We start from the raw sequence: 11,056 nt of genomic DNA, 5'->3' as shown, positions 1-11,056 counted from the left end.
CCATATTAGTTAACAAATGGAATACATTAAGCAGTGATGTGGTGGAGGCTGGCTCCATACACAGTTTCAAATGTAAATTTGATAGAGCCCAGTAGGCTCAGGAATCTGTTCACCAGTTGATTGACGGTTGAGAGGCGGGACCAAAGAGCCAGAGCTCAACCCCCGCCAGAACAACTAGGTGAATACACACACACACACACACACATACACACACACACACACACACACAAGTGATGAGGTGGAGGCTGACTCCATACACAGTTTCAAATGTAGATATGATAGAACCCAGTAGACTCAGGAATCTGTACACCAGTTGATTGACAGTTGAGAGGCGGGACCAAAGAGACAAAGCTCAACCCCCGCAAGCACAACTAAGTGAGTAAAAGTAGGTGAGTACACAAGAGACAACCACAGTACCCCTGACATGCATCCCCTTGCAAATAAGTACTGGAAAGAATAATATGAATAAGACTGCGCACCTAGAGAGAATTAGATATGTAAACAAACATCAACATGGCTTCACGGAAGGTAGATTATGCTTAACGAACTTTCAAAAGTTTTATGATAAAATAACGATTTTATCAAAAAACAAAGTGGCAGGACAGAGAAGATTGCATAGCTTGCATATTTCTGGGTTGCCTAAAAGCCTTTGAAGCAATATCATTCAAGAGATTAGCACACAAACTTGAGAGGCAGGCTATAAGTTGAGAACTCTGACATGGGAAAAAGAATACCTAACAGACAGGAGTCAGAGAGCCGAGTGAGGGGCGAGAATTCAGACTGGCGAAGGGCAACAAGCAGAACACCATAAGAATCGGTGCTAGGACCCGCGCTGTTTCACATTTATGTTAATGTCCTATCTACAAGAGTAGAATACTATGTGTTGGCGTTTTCAAGTGATGCGAGACTAATGAGAAGAGTTGAGACTCGTGAGGGTTGTAAAATTCTCGAAGATGTCTTAGATAAAGGGCAGAGTTGGTCCAAGAAATGGCTTCTGGATTTTAAATAGTAAATAACATGGCTGTATAGAGAGCATAAGAGTATAACATGTACTGTACATATATTGTCTGTATACAGTATATATAAATATGTACAAGTGTGTGTGTGTACATATGTATATGTACTGACACAAGAAACTGTACTTGTGGTCGGTCTCGAGGCCATTGTTGATGTGACGATGTGCATTGAATTTTGTAACCAGCTCATCAAGATTGTAACTTGTTTAGCTAAATGAATTATGGGGGTTCAGTCCCTGAGCCCATTATGTGCCTTTATAACCCATTCCCCTCCCGCCCACAAGATGGGTATGGGGTGCATAATAAATGAACTAACCTAAAAACTTCATATGTATTATATATGTAAATCTGGATGAAATATTTCTCTCCTCGCAGCTGGATGCTAAGAAGTCTCCTCTCGCCTTGTTGGCGCAAACGTGTTCATCTATTGGCGCTGATCTTTCCCAGAAGGGCACTATTCCTCCCGTAGAGAAGAGTAGCAGTAAGGGCAAGTCGTCTCCGGGCACTAAGTCTCCGGGCACTGCACTCGCCATTTCACCCTCGGACGATACTAAAACGACCACTACTTCGTCCTTTAAGCCTTACGAGAAGAAGGAGGACGACGACCGAGTAAGTCCTAAGAGAACGTCCCCCAGTGCGCGGTCGCCCGCCGGGAGCCAACCCAGCGCAGAACGTTCTTCGTCGAGAAGTAGCGAGAGTGGGCGGTCTTCGTCGCGCCCGCGAGAACCAGCCACCTCGTCAGCGTCATCGCTCTCGCCGCGAATCGCCTCCCCCGTCACGCCAAAGACTTCCTCGTCACTATCTCACACATTCTCAGCCCTGGGAGATCTAAGCAAGGACCCCCTAGCGGCGTACAAGTTAGCCCCCAGCCTCTACCCTCACCTGGCACTTGGCCTCGACCCTCTGGGCGCAGCGGGACTCTCAGCGCTCACAGCCAAGGTAAGCACTTCCATGCACTTAATTTATGGCTATTACCCAAATGGCTTTGTTTACAGCCTTGTTTTCTTTAGTCTCTCCCCATGCAGAAATTCAGTCACCTAACCATTTTCTATTTGGGTGCTATTCACTGTAAACATTTGAGTTATCAGTAATATCTTACAAATATTTTTAATGCAAAGGCTTTGTTAGAAAAAGAGAAATGACACATTTAGATAATTATAACCTTAGTTTTATCCATGAAAATTATATTAGTGGTATGAGTGAAACATGCAGTATATATATATATATATATATATATATATATATATATATATATATATATATATATATATATATATATATATATATATATATATATGCGAACAAGCCTGAATGGTCCCCAGGACTATATGCGAATGAAAACTCACACCCCAGAAGTGACTCGAACCCATACTCCCAGAAGCAACGCAACTGGTAACTACAGGGCGCCTTAATCCGCTTGACCATCACGGCCGTCAAAAGGAAGTGATAGCCGAGGCTATTTGAGCCACTTCCCCGACGGCAACTCGGATGGTAATCTTGGGCATAGCATTTCACCAAATCACCTCATTCTTTGGGGCACACGTGAGGAACACAAATGCGAACAAGCCTGAATGGTCCCCAGGACTATATGCGAATGAAAACTCACACCCCAGAAGTGACTCGAACCCATACTCCCAGAAGCAACGCAACTGGTAACTACAGGGCGCCTTAATCCGCTTGACCATCACGGCCGTCAAAAGGAAGTGATAGCCGAGGCTATTTGAGCCACTTCCCCGACGGCAACTCGGATGGTAATCTTGGGCATAGCATTTCACCAAATCACCTCATTCTTTGGGGCACACGTGAGGAACACAAATGCGAACAAGCCTGAATGGTCCCCAGGACTATATGCGAATGAAAACTCACACCCCAGAAGTGACTCGAACCCATACTCCCAGAAGCAACGCAACTGGTAACTACAGGGCGCCTTAATCCGTTCGCATTTGTGTTCCTCACGTGTGCCCCAAAGAATGAGGTGATTTGGTGAAATGCTATGCCCAAGATTACCATCCGAGTTGCCGTCGGGGAAGTGGCTCAAATAGCCTCGGCTATCACTTCCTTTTGACGGCTGTGATGGTCAAGCGGATTAAGGCGCCCTGTAGTTACCAGTTGCGTTGCTTCTGGGAGTATGGGTTCGAGTCACTTCTGGGGTGTGAGTTTTCATTCGCATATAGTCCTGGGGACCATTCAGGCTTGTTCGCATTTGTGTTCCTCACGTGTGCCCCAAAGAATGAGGTGATTTGGTGAAATGCTATGCCCAAGATTACCATCCGAGTTGCCGTCGGGGAAGTGGCTCAAATAGCCTCGGCTATCACTTCCTTTTGACGGCCGTGATGGTCAAGCGGATTAAGGCGCCCTGTAGTTACCAGTTGCGTTGCTTCTGGGAGTATGGGTTCGAGTCACTTCTGGGGTGTGAGTTTTCATTCGCATATAGTCCTGGGGACCATTCAGGCTTGTTCGCATTTGTGTTCCTCACGTGTGCCCCAAAGAATGAGGTGATTTGGTGAAATGCTATGCCCAAGATTACCATCCGAGTTGCCGTCGGGGAAGTGGCTCAAATAGCCTCGGCTATCACTTCCTTTTGACGGCCGTGATGGTCAAGCGGATTAAGGCGCCCTGTAGTTACCAGTTGCGTTGCTTCTGGGAGTATGGGTTCGAGTCACTTCTGGGGTGTGAGTTTTCATTCGCATATAGTCCTGGGGACCATTCAGGCTTGTTCGCATTTGTGTTCCTCACGTGTGCCCCAAAGAATGAGGTGATTTGGTGAAATGCTATGCCCAAGATTACCATCCGAGTTGCCGTCGGGGAAGTGGCTCAAATAGCCTCGGCTATCACTTCCTTTTGACGGCCGTGATGGTCAAGCGGATTAAGGCGCCCTGTAGTTACCAGTTGCGTTGCTTCTGGGAGTATGGGTTCGAGTCACTTCTGGGGTGTGAGTTTTCATTCATATATATATATATATATATATATATATATATATATATATATATATATATATAATGTGGCGACCGGAAGAACCCGTGTTGAAATTGACTTGCAAAATGTTGCCAACGTGGCAATAAACATGTCCTGTGTCGGGCCACATCCATTGCATACTGTCGTCACATTTTCCCTGGCTATAATTTCTTTTATCTTGCCTCACCTCCCAAGAAACATTTATATTCCCACCCCCCTTATATATATACCCTCATAGGCGTTTTCTTGCGTATAATGATGTCCTGCAGATAGTGTCCTTTGTATAGTGTTGTCCTGCTTTTAGTGTCCTTTGTGTAGTGTTGTCCTGCGTATAGTGTCCTTTGTATAGTGTCCTCTGTATAGTGTTGTCCTGCGTAAAGTAGCTTTTGTATAGTGTCCTGCATGTAGCGTTGTCCTGCTTATAGTGTTGTGCTGCTTATAGTGTTGTGCTGCTTATAGTGTTGTGCTGCGTATAGTGTCCTGTGTCTAGTGCTGTATTGCACACAGTGCTGCCTTTCTCACTAATAAATACCTGTCAGCTGCTTCCTTCACCCTGGCGGGCAAGTATATACATCAGGGAGGGGTGGGGCCCCATGTATCATTATCAGGGCGGGCAAAGATGTTCCTTCAGGCAGGTGGATGGGTTCGTTCCTTAGTGGGCGTTTGACCCACTGAACAACATACTGAGTCCCAACCCACTTCCTTACCGGGGATAAACACACTTTGCTTGCCCCGATGAACGCAATTGCTAGCCTCGATAACCAACACATACATACATTTTTTTTATTAATACATTAGGTACATTGTGCAGCTGCCCTAGACTATATCAACCCGTTCTCGCACGTGCTTATAGTCAATATCTTGCTTATGAGTAAGTGCATATGCGACATACTACACACACACACACATACATACACCTGCCCGCCCCACTCTACGGTGTATAACAGTCGAGATGTGTCCTCTTGCAGGTTCCTACGAGTACAGCGGCTGCACTCTCTAGCCCTTATATCGGCTACGCCAGAGTGAAGACGAGCAGCGGGAGCGAGACTGTGGTGCCGGTGTGCAGGGACCCATATTGCACAGGCTGTCAGATCAACGCTCACGCCGCTCAGGTGGTCAACGGTACCTGTCCGCCGGGGTGTACACAGTGCGCGCAGATCTCCGCCTATACCAAGAACCTCGCTGCTCTGCCCGGTCTCCTACCAACACTGCCAGCCTCCTCATTGTAAGTTCCTGTGATATACTAATGAATTGTCTATACAAATGTGTATATATTTATGATATTGTCAGACCAGGAACGAAGGATTAAGACAGGAATTTCCTTTCTCACACACACACACACACACACACACACACACACACACACACACACATATATATATATATATATATATATATATATATATATATATATATATATATATATATATATATATATAACCAACACATGCACATATATATAGATATATATGTATGTATATATAATAGGCCTATTTCTTGTTTTATCTCCAGTAAAAACAGAGTATATTGAATATATGTTCAGTAAATTCATGTGATATATTTAAAAATATAAAAGTACTGCTTAGATTTGTTGGTCCATTAAGCTATTCAGGTATATATTAGGTACATATTGAGAGGTTACGTAGTGCCAAGAGCTAGTTATGTGTTATATAAAAAAAAAGATCCCATGAAAAGGAGTTATTTATGAACAAAACCACAAGGGCCGTGACGAGGGTTCGAGCCCTTGTGGGTTTGTTCATTTGATTCATCACGCTATTGTGATTTGTGTGTGTAAGGAGTTACTTATATTTTGTGTTTGTTTGTCCAGGAGTGGACTGTACCCTCCGCCCGGGCTGGTGGGGGGCACCCATCACCCCTACGTGTGTAACTGGATAGCGGGCGACACCTACTGCGGGAAGCGCTTCTCCACCTCGGAGGACCTGCTCCAGCACCTGAGGACACACACCAACCTCTCCAGCTCAGAGTCGAGCCTCTCCCTACACGCCCTGCACCACCCGCTACTGGCCGGCCACCTGCCCCGCGGCTACCCCACCCCGCCTCTCTCACCGCTCTCCGCAGCTCGTTATCACCCCTACGCCAAGCCGCCCCTCTCTCACCTGCCGCCGACAGCACCTCTCCCCGCCTCAGCCCTTACCGCCGCCTCCCTCTCGGGGCTACACCCTCACCCACTCTCTGCCTATTACAACCCCTATTCCATCTACGCGCGGGGGCTGGGGGCCACGACGGGGCTGCACTAGTGAGCGGACCCGCCGCCCTCACGCCCCCTGTATGTGAGTGGGTGTGTGAGGGTGTGGCAAGGGTGTGGCCCCCTGGTGGGCCGCCACACCCTGTGAGTGAGGGAGGGGTGTTGTTCTCTCCCTCGTGTGCAGCTGTGATGTCTCCTCTCCTTCAACATGTACAAATCTGTGTTTATGTGAATGTACAGTTTTAAGTCATTAGGGTGACAGTGTGATGTTTTAAGGTGGATCAGTGTGAGAAGTGGGCGGGACTACGCCCATGCTCGCCCGCTCCGCCCCTCAGTGTACCGTTTATGTTGTGTGTGGCACGTTTACCTATCTGTGATTTCCTTTACATGTCGAGGACAATCAGCTAAGTTTTCTCAACAACCGTGAACTCTGATTGTTGTTGGGAGTTCTGATCTCAGTTGTGTCACAAAGCTGAGGCGCTGAAGGAGAACAGTTTCCGTGTCAGGGAGTACCGTCGTCGCCAATGGCATCCCTCCCGCAGGATTAAGTGCGTGTTACCGTGCCGCCTCACACCTCCGCCAGGAAGTGTGTGTGTGTTACGGCCCTGCGGCAGGAGTCGACGACCCCGCGGCCTTACCAATGCTCATCTTGGAGGGTCGTCCGTCGTCGTGGAAGGTCGTGTTCCACCTCCCGGGAGGGCGGCCTCAGCGCCTAACTAACCCAAGCATGCGAGGTGTCAAGCTCTTCTTTGCTCTTAGTGACGAAGTCTCTAAAAATTGGCTGTGTATCTCTTTTTTTATTATCATCATTATTATTATTATTTTCATTGTGTAATTTGCAGAGCCATTGATTGCCTATTGCATGCTTTGCTGAGAGATCCTTGAAGATAGACAGCCCCCCTTACTTGTTCCTAAAGCCCCCCCCCCATACCTAATATAAAGCCAAGCGTACATGCTACTGTGTGTGTACCCAAGTCATGTGTTATGGGATTGCTAGCTACTTATTTGTTTGTATATTTATTGTACATCTGTAAACCAAGTTTTAGAGAGAAATACATTTATTTACAGAGCGATTTCTTCTGTCAATGACCTCGAAGCATGTGTCTGGTGAGAGAGCCCATGAGTACCGGCTGGTGAGTCGCTATATAAACACCAATTTGGCTATTTACTCAAACGGTATGATAATGGAATTACTCTCCTCAGTCCGTGTCACTACATATAATATCCCTCGGTATTATCTACTTATCTACTTGTCATAGTTGTTGGAAGTTCAAGAGGATGGCCGTTACCAGCACTTGAACGTTATCACACATTATAATATATATATATATATATATATATATATATATATATATATATATATATATATATATATATATATATATATATATATAGGGGGGTACCACCTCTGGTGCAATAATAGGGACCCACAGCCTCAAAGAAGGGAACACAGAGCATTCAGAGAAAAACTTGCCATTTAACTCTCTGAATACGTATGAGTGTTCGCTTCTCCCTACCACCCCCCTTTATATATATATATATATATATATATATATATATATATATATATATATATATATATATATATATATATATATATATATATATATATAATTTGTGTGAGTGTGTGTGTGTATTTCATATGTATATTAGGAAACATAACTAGCCAAAAAATATTTAGGAAAATAAATGGCTTTGGTTAATATGAAAATCTACTTTCTATAAAGTAGAGAAGTAGTGTGTGTGTGTGTGTGTGCATGTGCGTGCATGCGTGCGCGCCCGGGGAAATGCTCTACTACACGTGGCCTTGCGACCCACTAAGCTGGATATAAACACTATACACAACTTACGTTTCTCACATAATACATTTCTCGTCAAAACCATCAAGTTGCCCTTCAGGTCTTCGGCTGATGCGTCCAGGACGAAGATGGGCTTATTTTGTTATGTGTCTCTCCGGGTTGACGTAGCGTAGTCTAATGTATATGATTAACGGAGGTGAAAACCCTCGTAAAAATTTACCACATAATTAAGTTTGCACGCCATGCTAGCCTCTGTACGACTGCCGGAGTGACCCGAGTATAGAATATGCTTCAGTATGCTGTACCTCATTAGTAGCTTGGAGGAAGGGGTGGGGATGGAAGGGGGGGGGAGCAAGGAATGGCAGGGGAAGGGAGCATGACAAGGAAGGAAGGGGGGATTGGGGCGTGGGGAGGGAGAGGGGGAAGCTAAACCAACGAAATGTGGCTGCACAAATTGCTTTCTGCCACTTTCTGGGACATTTATCGTATTATTCGTTCCCATTCCCGGGGGGAAAAAACCACATTATTCACGGCGAGGCGATTTATTTCGACAGACATATCTTTATATCTAATTTTTGGCGAGGTTCACGTTCTTTGGGATGTGTAAATCGCTGGCAAATGGCAGCGTTGTGAAGCGACTCTTTGAGTCTTATGAGCGATTTCTCATCTTCCTCGCGAGGCCGGCCAGAGTGTGGGGTCGCCGCCGCCGCCACTCAGGTTGCCTGCCACACCTTTGCTTGTAACTCAGATGCATAACAATCAGATAATCACTATTGCTGCGCAGGAGAGACACAGAGAGCTAGAGTATCGTCTAAGTTTATCACTACGCGCTTATGCGTTCTCGGTTGTCTTATCTGTTGAATTATTATTTTTGTCTTGTTCTCTTGGCGGGCCGCTGCAAGCAACAGCCTGGTGGACCAAATTCTCAGAAGTCAAGCTTGGCCTCGGGCCGGGCTTGGGGAGTAGAAGAACTCCCAGAACCCCATCAAGCAGGTATTCACTTTTGAACGTACGATGGAAACACGTCGTACAATCCCGAATTTAGCATCTTTCTTGTCCCTCGCGTCAGGCCATAATTCCCAGACTTGGCGTTTACAGGAGTTTGCTTTTTGGAAGTACATCTGGCATCGAGGTTAATTGAAAGAAATCAAATTGGCATTTCAATTTGACTTGTGACTAAGTGGCACATGTGTTAGAACACACACTGCTTGTGTCCACACACCTGGTGTCTGAAAACCCATGGTTATTATTATTATTATTATTATATCAATGTGATGTAGTCATTGGGCGAATTCGCCTTGGCTATAGACACATCTGGCAGGTCAGTGAGGCTGAGCCACTACCAGAATACTCAGATTGTAAACTCTGTGATAAACCTTTAATGCATTCACGAGAACACTATATTGATGAATGTGAAACCGTAAAGGACTTTAGACCTCCTGGCCTCTTGTAAAACACATGGTGTTATTTTATAGTTTGCGAGTACCTAAAACAAACGTTGTAGCCACAGGTACCTAGCACATATGTTGTAACCCCCCTGGTGTTTATCACATATATTGTAACCCCCCTGGTGTTTATCACATATATTGTAGTCTCACGTATCTACTACACAAGTTGTAGCCCGTCTCCCAGGTGTCTACCGCAACACCTGTAGCCAGGCCTGTCATTTATAAACTACTACAGCTAGCTAGAACCAATCATACCAACAGGTGTCTACCACTGTAGCTGTAGCCCATCAAATATATTTACCACAGCAGCAATAGCACCAGTCCGGTCTCCCAAATATGTACCACAACAGCTGTAACCCATCCTCAAACATATTTACCACAGCAGCAGTAGCACCAGTCCGGTCTCCCAGGTGTCTACCGCAACAGCTGTAGCCTATCCTCAAATATATTTACCATAACAGCTTTGGTCCTGTACCGCAGCAGCTGAAGCCACAGTCTCCTAACAGCGCACTTGCCGGGGTCTGACAGATACAAACGTCTACAGTTCGGCGTTTCTAGGAAGCGTTGGAGGCGCCGCGCCTGCTGCTCCCTCCCTCCCTCACTCCCCCCACAACTGCACATTTGCTTGACTGCTGCGAGTGGCTGGAGAGAAAGAGAAACCCTCAGCAAAGATTCCTACTAATTTACACAGGTGCCGTAAATGATTTACGTCAAAGTCTGAGCGTGTAACTGCCCGGCGCTGGCTTAAATATACGGGATGATAAGTAATGCTGAATTGATTTATAATGTTGTGGAGGAAAGGGTATGACGATACATCCTGGAGGAGGCTGTATGAGGATACATTCTGTAGGAGGCTGTATGAGGATACAGCCTCTCAGGCGATACATAGCCTCATTCCCGGTGCTGATACATAAGTGACGCGACTGAGACAATATTCAAATACACAGGACATAGGACACGTGTGTCGGCGGAGAGAGAGAGAGAGAGAGAGAGAGAGAGATAGAGGGGAGAGAGAGAGAGAGAGAGAGAGAGAGAGAGAGAGAGAGAGAGAGAGAGAGAGAGAGAGAGAGAGAGAGAGAGAGAAAAGAGATAGAGGGGAGAGAGAGAGAGAAAGAGAGAGAGAGAGAGAGAGAGAGAGAGAGAGAGAGAGAGAGAGAGAGAGAGAGAGAGAGAGAGAGAGAGAGAGAGGAAAATAAAACTTGGTCATATATTTATTCAGTGAAGTACAAAAAAACGCTTAGAAGGAGATAACACAATATAATAAGAAACTGACAGTGGCGCTGATCATAATTTACAGTGGCACTGTACAACATTTACAGTGACGCTGATCATAATTTACAGTGGCACTGTACAACATTTACAGTGACGCTGATCATAATTTACAGTGGCACTGTACAACATTTACAGTGACGCTGATCATAATTTACAGTGGCACTGTACAACATTTACAGTGATGCTGTTCATAATTTACAATGGCGCGGATGTACAAATTTTAATGAGGTAAAAGTAAAATTTTCTTGCGGCGACACATGAGTCTTTACTAATTTACATTAAATTCAGGAATACAAAATTTATAGACGCACGCATATGAAATTTACTGAGACGCAAGAGTACCGATATTACAGAGACGCA

General features: G+C 45.4%; 1 protein-coding gene across 2 annotated transcripts in view; it reads left to right on the top strand.

Moving 5' to 3' along the window:
- LOC123747370 (zinc finger protein Noc) overlaps nt 1-7,250 on the top strand; it is a 126,522-nt gene extending 119,272 nt beyond the window's left edge. For both annotated transcript variants that reach the window (XM_069319742.1, XM_045729536.2), the window contains exons 2-4: nt 1,392-1,955; nt 4,940-5,196; nt 5,800-7,250. In XM_069319742.1, the coding sequence (XP_069175843.1) occupies nt 1,392-1,955; nt 4,940-5,196; nt 5,800-6,229 (1,251 nt within the window). In that variant the 3' untranslated portion in view covers nt 6,230-7,250. The remainder of the gene's footprint in view (nt 1-1,391; nt 1,956-4,939; nt 5,197-5,799) is intronic.
- Nucleotides 7,251-11,056: the final 3,806 nt, after the last annotated feature.

This window comes from Procambarus clarkii, chromosome 94 (genome assembly GCF_040958095.1).
Source record: "Procambarus clarkii isolate CNS0578487 chromosome 94, FALCON_Pclarkii_2.0, whole genome shotgun sequence".
Classification (NCBI taxonomy): Eukaryota; Metazoa; Arthropoda; class Malacostraca; order Decapoda; family Cambaridae; genus Procambarus; species Procambarus clarkii.
Note: the sequence above shows the minus strand (reverse complement) of the source record. Positions and strands in the feature narration are given on the sequence as shown.